Raw genomic sequence first — 18,606 nt, 5'->3', positions numbered from 1 at the left:
AAAGAACACATCCCATAGAGCTATCAGTTATTTCATCAATGTCAATAAATGGATTTTGCGATTCAGATACTTCACCTGTCCAAGTTCTTCATTCAGATCCGATGTGTTCACAAGTGGCCCTTCTCCTGTAGTCTCATCAAACATCTCCTCATCCCAGGTGAGGAAATAAGAACCCAGAAACTTTTGCATTTCCACAGTGACGTACATAGAGACAGGGATGATGTAGTTGAAAAGGACCATGAAAGCCAGAAAATCTGTGAGACCTCTAATAAACTGAAACGGCACAAAACAGACATTTCAACAAATGGCTACTAGGCAAAAAAAAACATTAAACGTTGGGGAAAAGCCATAAAAAATAATCTTTTAATTATACATCGGCTTTCAACTAGAAGGTGAAATAGGCCTGTTGATGGGAAAGTTGGCAGAAGAGTTCTGCAAGCAACAATCTAATGATTATGAGAGGCTACCTTTTGGCAAACAGTTTTTACTACTGAGCCTTCATGTTTGTATGTTACTTCAATGCAGAGTGAGGAGAAAGAAGAGACTTCTGAGGCTACATTTTTCTTATAGAAATAAAGTACAGAGCAGGAAACATCTAAGAACAGTTGTCTAAGGTGAATGTTCTCGACTACAGATATACTGTGTTATGCCAAGTGTAGGTCTGGGAAAGTGGTGTGTGTCACAGGGTCTCTGGTGATTTTTTAAATTAGAGTGTTCCTTTAAAAATACATTAGTTATGCGTCAGGAATATTTGGGCAATCTCATTGGTACAATGTACTCTGCTTCTCATTAATCTCCTCCGTTCTGTTTTAGAAACAATTGCAGAGATGTTCAACAATTAACATTGAGAATAGGAGATAGATATAGAACTAAAGGAGGAAACAAATAAGACAGAATGAAGAATAAACAGTATTGTAAGGAACGCGGCTCAGGAGGAGAGCTAGGAGGCTTGACACAGAGCGGAGGTAAGCGAGCATACACAGCCTGGCAGAGGAAAAGTGGGGCAGCCAAGGATAATTGTGCAGAGTGGCAGCAAGAAGACAAATAGAGTGCTGAAGAAAGGAGGGAGCGAGAGATGAAGGTTTCATCTGTTAACCATAGATACAATAAAGTATGTGGCTTATTCTAAAACTAGGATTTGCATAATATTTCTCTGTGACATGAAAACATCCTTGTATCTTTGAGCTGATATACATTCAGCTTAACCATTATAAGCGCTGCCCAGCAAATACCCCAATGTAACTATAGACAAACATGTGTTCACTATATACAGTATAAGTATACCTTTATTTTAAGAATATTGAAAACATTGTGGAAAACACTAGTCAATACAAAGTGACTGCAAAAAGAAGAATGCCTATGAGGTGGAATATGTTTTGCTCTGTTCTGAACATGGCACATATTCTGAACCATAAATACTTGATGGCACTCTTCACAAATATTCCACTTGCACATCACCTCCTCATCATCAATTATGCTACCTCAGTCAGACTTTCGACACCGTTCTGTCCTTCAAACCACAAGTTGCAGACCTTACAATCTCATGGCGCCTCAAACTCCAAAATATTACTTTAATCATTCCTTTATATTACCCTGAGTCAACAAAACTGTTAGTGAATGCCCTCATCATCTCCCTCCTTGACTATTGCAACACACTTCTTTGTTTGCCTCCCATCTTGGGCCCTTCAATCCATCCTCCACTCTGCAGCCCGGTTCATGTACCTCTCGCCTCTTCCCTCTGCCAATCTCTTCACTGGCTTTTTATTACCCAGAGAATTCAGTCTAAAATACTAACAGTGATACACAAGGCTGCCCACATAACCTGTCCCCTACATACAACTCTGACCTAATGTATGGCTTTCTTCCTACCCCTCATCTCAGGTCTCCATAAGATGTCTTTCTTCGCTCGCTCTTTATCTGTCATCACACAATTGATTTTTCCCATGCGTTCCACATACTCTGGAACTTTGCTACCTCTGTACATCGGATTGTCCCCATTATTGAAGCCTTTCAGGGAAACCATGAAACCCATTTTTTCCTAAAAACCTACTACAGTACAGTTCCTCAAATAATTCTGCTGCCACCTCATTAAAGCTTGAGCCATTTTCAACCAGCTGACCTATCTCCTCCCTCACACCTCCTACTGTCTGCTCCCCAATACATCCTTCCTACTGTTTCCTTCCTCATACCTCCTCCCACTATTTCCTCCACAAAACCTCTGTCTCCCAATGTCCTTCCTCATACCTTATAGATTGTAAGCTGAATGCAGTCTACTACAGTCTCCTCTCCATACCTCCTCCTACTATATCCTCCCCCATACCTCCTTCTACTGCCATCTCCTCCCCTGTACCTCCTTCTACTACAGTCTTCTCTCCATATCTCCTCCTACTATCTCTTCCCCCATACCTCCTCCCACTGTTTCCTCCACAAAACCTCGTCTCCCACAGTGTCCTTCCTCATAGATTATAGATTGTAAACTGAATGCAGTCTACTACAGTCTCCTCTCCATACCTCCTCCTACTGTATCCTCCCCCATACCTCCTTCTACTACTATCTCCTCCCTCATACCTCCTACTACAGTCTTCTCTCCATATCTCCTCCTACTATCTCTTGCCCCATACCTCCTCCCACTGTTTGCTCCACAAAAGATCATCTCCCAGTGTCCTTCCTCATAGGTTATAGATTGTAAGCTGAATGCAGTCTACTACAGTCTCCTCTCCATACCTCCTCCTACTGTATCCTCCCCCATACCTCCTTCTACTACTATCTCCTCCCTCATACCTCCTACTACAGTCTTCTCTCCATATCTCCTCCTACTATCTCTTCCCCCATACCTCCTCCCACTGTTTCCTCCACAAAACCTCCGTCTCTTCAGTCTCCTCCCTCATACCTTATACATTGTAAGCTGAATACAGTGACTTCTCTCTGCTTTAAAAAACTAAAAACAATAATAATAATAAATGTCCAAAAGTCTAATTGTCTATTTCTTTTATACTATTATATACCCAGAATAGAGCTCTCAGATAAAGTGTCTGTCACAGGGTTACCGCGACAGGTTGGAGCCGGGAGACCTCTGCGCCAGAGGGCTCCTGCTCCAGCTCTGAGAAGAAGCACTTCTCCATCATTTCAAGTGTGTTTATTTTCTTCCAGCAGAACAGGGGTTAAGCGGCCATGTTGGATTTTGCTGTGCTCAGAGCTGAGCTTGGTTAGCCACTCCTTTTCCCTATATAATCTGGGCTCTGATACTAATCCTTGTCAGAGATAGCTTTTGCTGCATGACTAGGAGGGAGTGGAGTATCTAATGAGAAGAAGGTTGGGAGGAATAACTTGTGACTGGTGCCTGGTTTGTATGCGTGGTTATTCCGTATCCTTCTCCATTTTGGTTTATCCCCCTACCTTCACACCCCAGTGTTTCCCTCTGTTATATGTGAGTGAATATTTTGTGCGCCTGGAGTTTTCTGTTAACCCCTGTCCACGTTGCCCTGTTTGTCGGGTTGGTGTACTACGGTGCACAGTAGCGCCCCTCTTCCCCGGGTGGGGGAGGAGAACAGACGGAGAGCTAACGCAGGAGTTAGGGTGAGGGCGGAGGCCACGGCATCCTCACCTTCAGAGGTATCCCGTGGAATAGGGCAAGCTAAGGTGCCCCCTAGTGTTTGGGTCAGGGTAGGACCCTGTCCCTGTTCACCCGACAGCTGTGTTGTGACAGTGTCTTTTCTAAAGTTGAGAGCAGCAGTTCTCAAAAGTTTGGCAAAATTATGTGTAAAGATCCTGTATGGTGGCACACAGAGTCCCATCAGCTTTTGATTTCTATGTCATGTATTTTTTATTTTTATAGAAATCAGTGCACAGGATACTGTTTAGTAATGCTTCCAGCCACCAGATCAATGGGCACTTATCTGCAGAAAATGCAGCTGATCAGTTGTTACAGATATCGGCACATCATGAGAGCCAGCACAATCCTTCTACAGCCCCAAAATGTATCCCGCAATAATGCAGATCAATAACACTTAGATGTGGCACTTATAGTTACAGTAAATACTGTGCTATACGACATCCCAAACCATAGCACACAAGTCAATGGAATGATCAATCCTCCTAAAATGTAATAGAAGATCTACAAGCTCGTACTGTCCTGATAGGCCAATAAGCATAAAATATTAATTACACAATTCCTTTATTACTATAAAGTGCATGAAGAACTTCACAGATCATTGAGTGCACTCTGCTGAATAGGAGAAACTTATAATGGACATGCAGAATGGATATCTCTGTAGTCTAGAAAGCCACCCGTGTCCTTGCTGCAAAATGCAGAGAAGATATTTCTGCTTACACCTATCTATGCAGGAAGAAAGTAGTTGTATCAGCAGTCAGTCTAAGATCTCCACGTTGGTTAAATCTAAAATGTGGAAAATGAATCCAAATCATTACCAGATTCCTTTGTCTTTCGGAGTCAGTTTTTTGGTTGTACCAGGGCTCATCACGGGAAGCCTTGCTCTGCCATACATACTTCAGCAAAGTATTTATTAAGGCTTTGCTGATCAGAATACACAGGTACACAATGAGAAAAGCGTTCATTGACCTAGAAGGAACATGGACTCCTGTTATTTGGGGCATTATATCAACATTTACTCAGATTAGATATCAGTCATTTACAATTGTCAGCATGGTAACATCCATATTTTAAGTGTACAGCAGCCTTTATATCTAAAGATTAAACCCGCAACAAATATGTTCATCATAATCTGAATTTCTACAAGAAGTGATTGCGAAAATTGAATTTCATGGCTGTCAACAAATGTGAATCGGTGTCCTGTTTGTGTTCTCTCTAAGAGTATGAGCACACAACATCTTTTTTAGGCAAGTCAGCCCCAAAACCCACCTGATAAAGTGCTTAGAAAATAAGCAAAAGAATGAACAAGTACATTTCTATGTAAAAATTACTTGCTGCTCATATGTTCAGGCTTTTGAGCATCTTTTAACTACTTCAGGTTTCAAAAGATGCCAAGCAGCTAAAATAAGCGACCTGGCCATTCTTCAGGCAGTTCATGCTCAGAAAATGCTCAATATTTTACAATTCAAATTAAAGAGAAGGCTCAAAAAATGCTCAGAAGACGCCAGGGAGTATTTTTGAGCATATTTGTTAGCGTATTTGTGTTTCCGAAACCTCTAGCGGTTTCTTCATTGTTGAATTGAGGAAACACAAATGACTGAAAAATGGAAGTAAAAAAAAAAACAACAACTCAAAATTGATGGAAAAATGTAAAAAAAAATAGCAGCTGGTCAAGCAATCACTCAGTAAGTAGCCAAAAATATGCAAAAAAAGAAGCTCCAGGATAAAAAATGCCAATGTGTCCTAAAGGATCTTCTTGGAAAACTCAACAGGTTCGCCTGAACTTAAAAGACGTCATGTGCACATACCCTTAATAAGCCAGAACAGAAAGTCACTCTGCCAGACTCGAGATGTGCCAGGCAAGACAATAACTAGAACTAGACCCAGGTGATCAGTTGATTGCCAGTAACTGATTTCAGAAAGCGAGTGTTCCATCAACCAACATACAGGCCTTAAAGGGGTTTTCATACTAAACACATGTATCCCATATTTATAGGATAGTGAGCAGAAAAATGTATAATCATATGGGGTCCAATAACGGATACCCACACCAATCCCATGAACAGGAGTTCCAAAGCCACTGGTATGAATGAAGTGAATACTTGATAAATGTATTTAGTGGGAAACCCCCTTTAACAAAAATAAAATGTTAGAAGTGGTTCTCCAACATCATCACCCAATCAGTGGCTGCAATGATCACCTGCAGTGGTCACATGTCAATCATATGTAAACAATGACTGGTAGCACCACTGAAGACTCATTACATTGGCAGTTGTTTTTAAATACCTCTTGAAACATTGGATAACCCCTTTAAAGGGGCTGTCCATTACTTTGACAGCCCTTTCTCATTCTTCATGTTTCGCCACGTTAAAATAAAAACACCTATACTCCCCTCCGATGCCGGCGCTGTTCCAGCGTGAGCCCAGGGAACGTGAGTGTCGACATCGCTGGGATGGTGGTAGGTGGCAGCTGCTCCTGATAAGATTCTATCTAGATAGGAGGAAGGATCTCTGTCTCTAGAGCCTCCCGTCTACACAGAATCTCATCAGTAGCAACTGCCATCTCCTATCTAGATAGGAGGAAGGATCTCTGTCTCTAGAGCCTCCCGTCTACATAGAATCTCATCAGTAGCAACTGCCATCTCCTATCTAGATAGGAGGGAGGATCTCTGTCTCTAAAGCCTCCCGTCTACATAGAATCTCATCAGTAAAAGCTGCCATCTCCTATCTAGATAGGAGGGAGGATCTCTGTCTCTAGAGCCTCCCGTCTACATAGAATCTCATCAGTAGCAGCTGCCATCTCCTATCTAGATAGGAGGGAGGATCTCTGTCTCTAGAGCCTCTCGTCTACATAGAATCTCATCAGTAGCAGCTGCCATCTCCTATCTAGATAGGAGGGAGGATCTCTGTCTCTAGAGCCTCTCGTCTACATAGAATGTCATCAGTAGCAGCTGCCATCTCCTATCTAGATAGGAGGGAGGATCTCTGTCTCTAGAGCCTCCCGTCTACATAGAATGTCATCAGTAGCAGCTGCCATCTCCTATCTAGATAGGAGGGAGGATCTCTGTCTCTAGAGCCTCCCATCTACATAGAATCTCATCAGTAGCAGCTGCCATCTCCTATCTAGACAGGAGGAAGGATCTCTGTCTCTAGAGCCTCCCGTCTACATAGAATGTCATCAGTAGCAGCTGCCATCTCCTATCTAGATAGGAGGAAGGATCTCTGTCTCTAGAGCCTCCCGTCTACACAGAATCTCATCAGTAGCAGCTGCCATCTCCTATCTAGATAGGAGGAAGGATCTCTGTCTCTAGAGCCTCCCGTCTACATAGAATCTCATCAGTAGCAGCTGCCATCTCCTATCTAGACAGGAGGGAGGATCTCTGTCTCTAGAGCCTCCCGTCTACATAGAATCTCATCAGTAGCAGCTGCCATCTCCTATCTAGATAGGAGGGAGGATCTCTGTCTCTAGAGCCTCCCATCTACATAGAATCTCATCAGTAGCAGCTGCCATCTCCTATCTAGATAGGAGGGAGGATCTCTGTCTCTAGAGCCTCCCGTCTACATAGAATCTCATCAGTAGCAGCTGCCATCTCCTATCTAGATAGGAGGGAGGATCTCTGTCTCTAGAGCCTCATGTCTACATAGAATGTCATCAGTAGCAGCTGCCATCTCCTATCTAGATAGGAGGGAGGATCTCTGTCTCTAGAGCCTCCCATCTACATAGAATCTCATCAGTAGCAGCTGCCATCTCCTATCTAGATAGGAGGGAGGATCTCTGTCTCTAGAGCCTCATGTCTACATAGAATCTCATCAGTAGCAGCTGCCATCTCCTATCTCAGTAATGGTAAAGTCTGTCTTCACTGAATACAGATTTTACCTCAGAATTGAGAATTTTGATAATGACTGATCAATTTTGGCAGAGAAAGAAGACAGATTTCTCTGATAAGATATATTACAAAGTTTCTTATTTTTATGTGCACTATTGATTTATGAAATAAAAATTAAAACAACGGTTACATTTTCAGTTAGAGGTTTCCGAATGTGCTAGTTGTAAATATTGGCATATTTTTACTATGTTGCTAATGAAGTGTGTATTACTTAAAGTGATAATGAGAAAAGTAATTCAAGAAAAAGCACAATTGAATTTAATATTGGGTCGATGAGATTTGGAAGCTGTCTTATTACAATAAATTGTTACATGTGACTGCCCTGTAAATAAAGAATAAGAACATCTTACTTTTCAACCGCAGATCTTTTCTGTGATTTTGACTGGTAATTCAGTGCCATCTTGCTTTCCATTCCTGTATATATAGCAACACCTAGAGTTATGAAAAAGTGAAAAGTGAGATTGATACTTGAGAGCAGTAAAGAAAAGATCTACTCATGAACACAACAGAGAATCGTGATCCGATAACAAAGTATTCACTGTTTATCAGCCTACTCTAAGCCCTGATCAGTGTATTGTACATGTATCATCAGGTCCTCATCCACCTCTAATGATCAATTCAGTCACGCAGCAGATTTTTTAAATTGGCCTCTTGCCAAAAATCACAGAACAGCACTATTTAATATCTTACTTTCCATTACTTGCACTGCAGCTGTTAATTATCAAAGTACTTCGTCAGAACTAATTTGTTTTAGATTTTATAATGAGTGTCCAGCATTGACATTATTTCATTTTTGCCCCAAATTTTGCAGATATAAAGCCCCAAATCCCATGTGCAGACACAGAGATGAAAACTAAAATTCTAGCCAACAGGGGGAGCTCCAGAGCGTAATGCATACTGTTTATACAATGAACTTAATGGTAACATTGCTCCTATGCAACTTATTTAGTCTCTTTTTTACTTTTTAGATTTTTCATTTGACTGTTATTTCTTTTCTGCATTCAATGAGTGGTAGGAGGGAGTTGTGTATCTGGGGTGTATGGAATGCACAACTATGTGAGTGGAAGCAGAATAACTTCTTGCATTTCTACTCTTGTCAAGTGCTGAGGAAGTGTGGCAGTGGACATACACTTTAAAGAGGTTGTCCACTACTTTAACACTCATGACCTATCCTTACAATAGGTCATCAATGTCCGATTGGTGGGTGTGCCCCACCAATTACCTGTTCTCAGTGCCGGCGTCAGCAGGAAAAGCTCAGTTGCGGAGATTCTCCGTCTACTGATAGTGGCCGCGACCGGGTATTGCATATACGCCCCTATTGATTTGAATAGGCGGTGGATGTGCAGTACACAGCCGCGGCCACAATCAGCAGATGGAGCAGTTCCATAACTGAGCACTTGTGGCCGCCGCCAACATCGAAAACACCTGATCGGCATTGATGACGTATCCTAAGGATAGGTCATCAATGTCAAAATAGTGGACAACCTCTTTAAGTTACCAAGAAAATAATCTATTAATTTATCACCAATGTCCCTTATCAACATCCCTGCTGGTTTACTGGATCAGATACACAAACGTATGCAATTCCTCGGACAAAGAATATATTTTAGACTTTTGCTTACCAAATATTCTTTCTGTGTTCTTTAGCGTAGCACCACGGAGTAACAGATTTTCTGACCCCAGAGGTCTAATAAAAGACAAATATAAAGCAATTTTAATATACACTGCTCAAAAAAATAAAGGGAACACTCAAATAACACATCCTAGATCTGAGTGAATGAAATATTCTCATTGAATACTTTGGTCTGTACAAAGTTGAATGTGCTGACAACAAAATCACACAAAAATAATCAATGGAAATCAAATTTATTAACCAATGGCGGCCTGGATTTGGAGTAACCCCCAAAATTAAAGTGGAAAAACACACTACAGGCTGATCCAACTTTGATGTAATGTCTTTAAATCAAGTCAAAATGAGGCTCAGTATTGTGTGTGGCCCCCACGTGCCTGTATGACCTCCCTACAATGCCTGGACATGCTCCTGATGAGGTTGCGGATGGTCTCCTGTGGGATCGCCTCCCAGACCTGGACTAAAGCATCCGCCAACTCCTGGACAGTCTGTGGTGCAACGTGACGTCGGTGGATGGAGCGAGACATGATGTCCCAGATGTGCTCAATCGGATTCAGGTCTGGGGAACGGGCGGGCCAGTCCATAGCTTCAATGCCCTCATCTTGCAGGAACTGCTGACACACTCCAGTCACATGAGGTCTGGCATTGTCCTGCATTAGGAGGAACCCAGGGCCAACCGCACCAGCATATGGTCTCACAAGGGGTCTGAGGATCTCATCTCGGTACCTAATGGCAGTCAGGCTACCTCTGGCGAGCACATGGAGGGCTGTGCGGCCCTCCAAAGAATTGCCGCCCCACACCATTACTGACCCACTGCCAAACCGGTCATGCTGAAGGATGTTGCAGGCAGCAGATCACTCTCCAGGGCGTCTCCAGACTCTGTCACATATGCTCAATGTGAACCTGCTTTCATCTCTGAAGAGCACAGGGCGCCAGTGGCGACTTTGTCAATCCTGGTGTTCTGTGGCAAATGCCAAACGTCCTGCACGGTGTTGCGCTGTGAACACACCCCCATCTGTGGACGTCGGGCCCTCATACCACCCTCATGGAGTCGGTTTCTAACCAATTGTGCAGGCACATACACGTTTGTGGCCTGCGGGAGGTCATTTTGCAGGGCTCTGGCAGTGCTCCTCCTGTTCCTCCTTGCACAAAGGCGGAGGTAGCGGTCCTGCTGCTGGGTTGTTGCCCTCCTACGGCCCCCTCCACGTCTCCTGGTGTACTGGCCTGTCTCCTGGTAGTGACACCAGCCTCTGGACACTACGCTGACAGACACAGCAAACCTTTTCGCCACAGCTCGCATTGATGTGCCATCCTGGATGAGCTGCACTACCTGAGCAACTTCTGTGGGTTGTAGAGTCTGTCTCATGCTACCACGAGTGTAAAAGCACAACCAACATTCAAAAGTGACCAAACCATCAGCCAGAAAGCATTGGTACTGAGATGTTGTCTGTGGTCCCCACCTGCAGAACCACTCCTTTATTGAATGGGTCTTGATAATTGCCAATAATTTCCATCTATTGTCTATTCCATTTGCACAACAGCATGTGAAATTGATTGTCAATCAGTGTTGCTTCCTAAGTGGACAGTTTGATTTCACAGAAGCTTGATTTACTTGGAGTAATATTCTGTTGTTTAAGTGTTCCCTTTATTTTTTGAGCAGTGTAGATTAGAACATATAGAATGGACGTTAGAACAATAATTCAAAAGTAATAAAAGAGTAATGAAGAAAATGTTATCTATAGAACGAAGGAAAGAAACTGTCATGATGTAAAACATATGAACTAACCTGGCATTGGGGTCCTCTGTTTTGCTATAAATATTGATCCGACCAACAAACCTAAACAATGTAAGCACCAAGTAAAGCAAGTCAGAAAAGCAATAAAACTGTAAGAATTCTACATATTAACTAATACTAACAATCATCTAGTGCAGCAGGGCACAATCCTGCAGTCATGGCAGAAACACTTACAGATTCTCCTGGCAGACTTGTGTTGGCACTGTTATGGTGGGCAATGCTGCTGTCACTATTAAGGGTCTATGGCAAAGGGCACAATTATGGGAGCAATGTGGCTGCCGATGTATAAAAATATATCTATCAGTGGAGTAACTTGAAGTTTGTGGGCCCAAATCATAGTTTTTTCTTATTGGCCAAAGGGACCTTTTGGGTTCCCTAGACTCCAGGGCCCTGGTGTTATTGCAGCCCCTGCACCCACTATAGTTACGCCCTTGATCTTTACCATTTTCCCACTTCTGGAAGGTTCTGTATGAGTATATTAATCACAAGATCTATTTCATTGTGACCCCATTGAATCCTTACAAAAGATTCTAAATAAAGCCACACATTTTTCTCTTTTCTTTTTCTTCTTCCCTCCCCAAATATTGTTTTCAGATATTGCGCCCATTTTTGGTCTACAATACCAATCATTCAGTGTTGATCGTTGGACACTCGTTCTTACTTGTAAAGATCTGGCTGAGGTTGTTCACATTCTATGGTAGCGTGCAACGTGTCCATTTCTTGTTCATTGTGAAATGCTTTTGTGTCTTGAACAGAAAAATATGTCTAGTTCGGGGAACACAAATATATACAGTATATATGTATGCAAAAAAGTGAGTTTCCGACTGTTAGCTACGGTAACATCACATACAATACTGAAGAAGAAATCGGAATAACACAGTACACTTCATCTCTCAGATAATACACAGCTTGTTACCCTCTGGGACTGGATCTGGTGTAATGAGCTATATGTCAGCATAGTTTATACCACAAGACAGTTGTCTATTGCTGCACCTGTTTTCAGGATTAATGCGAGAGCACAAGCATGTAAAATGGAAAATTTCTAGACTAAACCAAAGGGGATGTCTGGGAAGTACTCCGTCTTTTCTTGCCCCAAATATATCTTATGACATGAAGTTGTCCATAGTAGATAATCCTTGTAGTAAATAACAGTATGGCTAATAATTCTGGAACTGTTTTCTTCTCTGTAAATATATTTCAAAATACTATGATATTTGTTATCGTAAATTTTGATTTTATGAAAACTGTTTGACAACCAATGTGGACTATATGTCACCCAAATATCCTGACTAGATCGCTGGCTAACCACAGACACATAGTTAAGATATATATATATACACATACATACATACATACATTTGTATGGAAAAGCAAATAGGAACATCATATAATTTAAAGCGGTTGTCCAAGACTAAACAATTGATGACCTGTCCATAGGATAGGTCTTTAGTATGAGATCGGTAAGGTTCTGTCACCCTACACATCCATCAATCATCTGACGTCTGCTCTGGCAGTTGTCTGTACATTGTCTAGTGACAACCAGCATAGCAGTTATCAGCTTATCCTTGGGTTCCTACGGGTAGCTTATCAGTTGTTTAGCCATAGGCAACCCCTCTGAAGGGAATCTGACAGCTGATTCATGCTGTCCGCTCCATGGGAAGGGAATCTGACAGCTGATTCATGCTGTCCGTTCCCTGGGCAGCATGTATCAGACCATGGCTGCATGATTTAACTCTGAAATGCTGCAGTGTTTCAGAGAACATAGTTTAAAAGCCACCAGGGACCAAGCCACACAGAAGACTAGTCAGACAGGTGGCTTCTTCTCACCTGCTGCCAGTGACTGACAGTTCTCTCCCTGCATTGGTTTGTAGGGAGAGAACTGTCATTCCAGGGCAGCGGACGGGGAGAAGCCACCAGGGACCCACCTTTCCGCTGAGTCTCCCATGTGGTTATTAAATTATGATTTCCTTTAAAACATTGAAACATTTCAAAGTTACACATACACAGCTGAAATTATTCCCGTGGATCAGGCAGCATGTATCAGCTGTCAGGTTCCCTTTAAGGTGGCAATCTTGCTGGACACATATGACCAATAATTAATAAGCAGCAATGACAAAAACCAATGTACCTCTAATACCGAGCCAATATTTCTAAACATTAAAACGTATTTAAGGTTTCAATAAAAGAATCATCATTAGTGATGAGTGAGTATGTTCTGTTAACCCTTTCGGCGAGTATGCTCGGGCCGAACTCCGAGTATTTACAGCTGCTCGGTGTTATGTTTGAATCGCTCCCGTGTGCATGATTTGCGACTGTTTGACAACTTTAATACATATGAGGAATGTGTAAGAAATAGACATTCCTTACATGTACTAAAGCTGTCAAACAGTCGCAAATCATGCACACGGGAGTGATTCAAACATAACACTGAGCAGCTGTAACTATACTCCCCGAAAGGGTTAACAAAACATACTCGCTCATCACTAATCATCATGTATTTTGCAGTATTTAGTGATTATATCATTATTTGAATATTGTCGGAAGTAAGTTTTTAGTAAATATTATTTTGTTTTAGTAAATATTATTTATCGATTTGATCTACAGCATTGGATAATACTGCACAACTGCATGTAGCTAATGCACTATATGTATAGAGACTTCAGTAAGCATGAAATGACATATCACTTTGTGAAATATGCACAATTCAGTCACAAACACACCATTCAGAACATTTTAACCCAACAGTGTAGTTCTGCCAGTATCATCTGCAGGTACCGTAAGAGACATCTGTGCTTACTTTGTGACTGGATTCTCCATCCAAACTCGCTGTTGTAACAAAACATGTGCCATCCTCCCTACTCGTAGAAAGCAGTATCATGTCACATGGAAAAACTTCATCTTCTTTAACCAGAACAATGTCTCCAACCTAGAAAAAGGTAAAAAAAAGAAACAATGATCGTATGCTAGTGTGCGCAGTTTTTTTTTTACACTTGAGCCTGTCACAAGTATGCAAAAGAATATACTAATGGATTATGTTTTGCCTATATAAATGCACAGATTACAGGCACCAATTCTACAATTAATGCATGGAGGTATATACTCCACCCATTTTTAATTATATTGCTGATTTTTATCATTCTGCTTTCCCTTTTAAGCAAGGAGGTATATATTTGCTAAGAACAAAATTAATTGAAGGATGTATAGTTTGTGAAAGTGGCAATGTTGGTTGTCCGCTATGACTTCATGTTGTCCCAGCCTCCTAATTTCCTGCGTTTTTTGGGTGGGTAGCAGTTCATGCCAGCTGCATTGTTGCTCTTCTGGCATGAGAGCTTTGTGCTCTGATAATGCTTTATGAGGCAGCTTTGCTTCTGTAGCATCAGAACTACAGTGGGGCTGCAGAGTGGTGGCTAGGATTAAGGCTGCGTGCCAACAATGCGTTTTTTCAAGCGCTTTTGCTGTGGAATTTGCGCAGCGTAAACGCTTGTAAAACGCTTGGTAATCCATCACCCATGGTCCACTCCTGCGATCCCAGCCAGCCTCAGTAGAGTGATTACAATCTCAGTAGGAAAGAGCTTGCAAGCACAGAGCATGTTTGGCCATAGCTAATAGACAGCGGTAGCAGTGGCCGGTCCCTTTGGTAATCAACAGTAAACAATAAAATAGGAAAATATCTGGAGAACTAAAGGCATATAGAAACATTAATTAGACTTCAAAATAGCAATTGTTTTATGATAGCTACCTAAATACACTCATTCAAGTAAATGGGAACGACAATATAAGGCTTCTGCGTCCCAATGAAAATTCTATAATAGCGCCACCTCCCAACTGGTGTGACTGCTACCTCTTCACCCCCTAAAGCTACTCTGCAGAGCATGATTACTAATGAATAGAAGTGATAGTAATTGCAACATCTATAGTGGGTATAAAAATTCTTTACACCCTTGTTAAAATGCTAGATTTTTGTCATGTAAAAAATTATACCAAGAAGAATCATTTCAGAACTTTTTCCACCTTTAATATCACCCATAATCTGTGGGAGAATGTGTTGTGGTCTGATGAGACTAAGGTTGAACTTTTTGCCAACACTGCGCAAAGCTAAAAGAATACCTACATTTAAGCATGGTGGAGGCAGGATTATGCTTCAGGGCTCTTTTTCAGCAGCTGGAACTGGGGCTTTAGTCAAGATGGAATGAATTATGAACAGTTCAAAATATCAGTCAATTTTGCAAAATAAACATTCAGGCCTCTGCTAAAAAGCAGAAGAATAAGTGGAATTTCATCTTTCATCAAATGTTTTGGAATGGCCCAGTCAGAGCCCAGACCTTAATACAATTGAAAATCTGAGAGCTGTAGATGCCCTCACAATCTGACAGATTTGGAGCGCTATTGCAAAGAATAGTGGACAAGGATTGCCAATTCGGGATGTGTTATGCTGATAGGCTCCTACCCAAAAAGACTGAATACTGCCACAAATTCAAAGGATACTTCAACAAAGTATTATTTTTAGAGTGTATGTATATATATATATATATATATATATATGCGCGCAACCACATTATAGTAGTTCTTTTCTTTTTCCACCTGAAAAGATTTCAGTTAGTTTTTTTTTATCGAATTGTACAAATTATAGGACATTAAGGCTAGGTGCCCACGATGCAGAAATGAAGCAGAAAATTTCTGCAGCATTTCTGCATCTCTCTGGCAGAAAAAACGCATGCAGATTGTACATGCGTTTTTCCTGCAGAATACATGCGGATCCACATGCGGATTCACATGCGTTTCCGCATGCAGATTGACAAGCGCTTTCCAGGCGATTAGCATCACTTGGAAAGTGCTTGACAACTAGGTCACACTGTATAAATCCATGCAAACAGCATGGATTTATACAGTGTGAACCGTAAAAATTAAAACAAATAAAGCTATACTCACCCCCGAGGCCCCGGTGTGTGCAGCAGCGCTCGTTCCTGTCTGGTTCCCGGCTGCCGGCATATCGCGAGACAGAGCGGTGAAGGGCCTGCGGTCACATGACTGTGACGTTACCGCAGGTCCTCAAGCGATGCCGGCATTCAGAGAGAAGACGCCGGACAGGTGAATATAACGTTATTTGTTATTTTATTCTTTTTTTACAGATACAATGGTACCCAGGTCTGGAGGAGAGTCTCCTCTCCTCCAGAACTGGGTACCATCCGCACATAGAGACGCATAGAAGCCGCTTGTACAAATGTACAGTCGCGGTTTCTATGCGTTTCAATGCAAGTCAATGGCGGGAGTTCCGCTGCGCTACCGCAAAATTAAATGACATGCTGCGCATTTTTGTACGCAGCATAAACGCTGCGGAAAAATCCGCAGCATGTGCATAGAACATGCGGAATCCCCTTGGGGACCATGGGGTGCGGATTACCTAGCGTTTCACAAGCGTTTCCGCTGCGGAAATTCCGCAGCATAAACGCTTGAAAAACGCTACGTTGGCACCCAGCCTAAGTGTGGAAAAAGGTCTGAAAGTATTCTCCTTGGTATGATTTTTTTACATTACAAAACCTGGCATTTTAACAGGGTTGGGTAGTTTTTGTTTAATTTACTATATGAAAATAAACATGTTTCTTCTGATAAGCTGATAACTTTATTAAAAATAAAATGTTTCATTTAGGGTAATCATTACACTTATAAACAAACTTTGTAGAATATCCAGGATAGTCCAACTGTGATTCTGATACAAACAGAAGTCCAAATTGAGATATACATAGTAGTACAGACATACGAAGAACAATATATTCAAGTTCTTGTTTTTCATCACATCATACTTTAAAATAACAATAAAGGACTGATATAAAAGAGCCGGTCCACAGCTGTTTCATGTATTCCTACATAGGGATAATCTATATCATCACTATTGCATAGAAAGAAGGCTAACAAACTGACTCTTACCCTAAGTTTTCGACTTTGCTTTCGGACCAATTTGCCATGCTGGATAACATGGACAGAATACTGGTTCATAGCATTATCAGCTTTGTGCCTTAGCCAGTCTTCATAGCCCTGTGCGGGTAATTAGGATAAGAAAGTTAAAGGATATGAACTTTGTATTGAAAGATATTGGTTGTTAAGACCACCATACACAATAAAGTAAGTTGTTGGTTGAATGACCATTTAATGAATATAGAGAATGCTGATAGCCATATGCATACACATTTTAGTCCATAATGGCCATGCATGTCCTGTGATACCAGGAGAAATGATCTTTCTGGGAATATTCTTTCCCGGAAAGATTGTTCAAGGTCAATTAATCTTTCTTTGAGTTAACTCTTTAATGCTTCATGACGAATACATCTGGCATGGAGTAGGTAGGATGTGTGGAACAGGCTCAGGAACTTCACACATAGCAGATGCTGGCTAAAATAAATAGCGGGCATGTGTGTGTAACAGCCGCGGCTGGAACGGAGATCTTCACAGTGGATATCTTAGACAGCGGCATTAAAATGGCTAGCGTGCTTCGGGTTCCATCACCCACACCCGAGGAGGTCACAAGGAGCCGATGGGTTGCTAAGGCAGTCGGGGACCTGCTGAAGGCTCACTTCACTGACAACTTGGTACTTTTGTGAAGCTCATGAGCTTCATAGGAGACCGTGATTTTCACTACATTGTGGAATAGTATAGTATTGTTGTATATAGTATAAGCAATCAGACGACGGCAGGTTCAAATCCCCTAAGGGGACTAACAAATAAGTGGAAACATTTTTTTTAGAAATAATAAAAAAAAAAAATTTATAAAAATTTGAAACACCCCTCTTTTCCCCCATAAAAAATAAAGAAATGTAAAAATAACCATATCTAATATTGCTGCATCTGTAAAAGTTCAGGATATCAAAATTTAAAATTTAATAAACTGTACAATAAATACCATAAGGAGAAAAAAAAATCAAAACGCCAGAATTGCGATTTATCGGGCACCACACAAAAACATACAATAAGAAGTTATCAATATGTTATATCTACACTGTGTGCAGAAATATTAGGCAAATGAGCATTTTGATCACATGATATTTTTTATACATGTTGTCCTACTCCAAGCTGCATAGGCTTGAGAGCCAACTACCAATTAAGTAAATCTGGGGATGTGCATCTCTGTAATGAGGAGGGGTGTTGTCTAATGACATCAACACCCTATATAAGGTGTGCTTAATTATTAGGCAACTTCCTTTCCTTTGGCAAAATGGGTCAGAAGAGAGATTTGACGGGCTCTGAAAAGTCCAAAATTGTGAGATGTCTTGCAGAGGGATGCAGCAGTCTTGAAATTTCCAAACTTTTGAAGCGTGATCACCGAACAATCAAGTGTTTCATGGCAAATAGCCAACAGGGTCGCAAGAAGCGTGTTGGCCAAAAAAGGCACAAAATAACTGCCCATGAATTGAGGAAAATCAAGCGTGAAGCGGCCAAGATGCCATTCGCCACCAGTTTTGCCATATTTCAGAGCTGCAACGTTACTGGAGTATCAAAAAGCACAAGGTGTGCGATACTGAGGGACATGGCCAAGGTAAGGAAGGCTGAAAAACGACCACCTTTGGACAAGAAACACAAGATAAAACGTCAAGAATGGGCCAAGAAATATCTTAAGACTGATTTTTCAAAGGTTTTATGGACTGATGAAATGAAAGTGACTCTTGATGGGCCAGATGGATGGGCCAGAGGCT

General features: G+C 41.5%; 1 protein-coding gene across 5 annotated transcripts in view; it reads right to left on the bottom strand.

Annotated features, from left to right (window-relative positions):
- Positions 1-18,606, bottom strand: part of ATP11A (ATPase phospholipid transporting 11A) — a 224,217-nt gene that overhangs the window by 80,812 nt on the left and 124,799 nt on the right. For all 5 annotated transcript variants that reach the window (XM_073664387.1, XM_073664388.1, XM_073664386.1 and 2 more), the window contains 8 exons: positions 16,847-16,954; positions 13,719-13,847; positions 11,583-11,686; positions 10,913-10,963; positions 9,119-9,183; positions 7,847-7,928; positions 4,429-4,579; positions 76-273 (listed from right to left, as the gene is read on the bottom strand). In XM_073664387.1, the coding sequence (XP_073520488.1) occupies positions 76-273; positions 4,429-4,579; positions 7,847-7,928; positions 9,119-9,183; positions 10,913-10,963; positions 11,583-11,686; positions 13,719-13,847; positions 16,847-16,954 (888 nt within the window). The remainder of the gene's footprint in view (positions 1-75; positions 274-4,428; positions 4,580-7,846; positions 7,929-9,118; positions 9,184-10,912; positions 10,964-11,582; positions 11,687-13,718; positions 13,848-16,846; positions 16,955-18,606) is intronic.

The sequence above is a fragment of the Phyllobates terribilis genome, unplaced genomic scaffold (genome assembly GCF_046119375.1).
Source record: "Phyllobates terribilis strain yellow unplaced genomic scaffold, ASM4611937v1 Scaffold_2__4_contigs__length_985480577, whole genome shotgun sequence".
In the NCBI taxonomy this organism is placed as follows: Eukaryota; Metazoa; Chordata; class Amphibia; order Anura; family Dendrobatidae; genus Phyllobates; species Phyllobates terribilis.
Note: the sequence above shows the minus strand (reverse complement) of the source record. Positions and strands in the feature narration are given on the sequence as shown.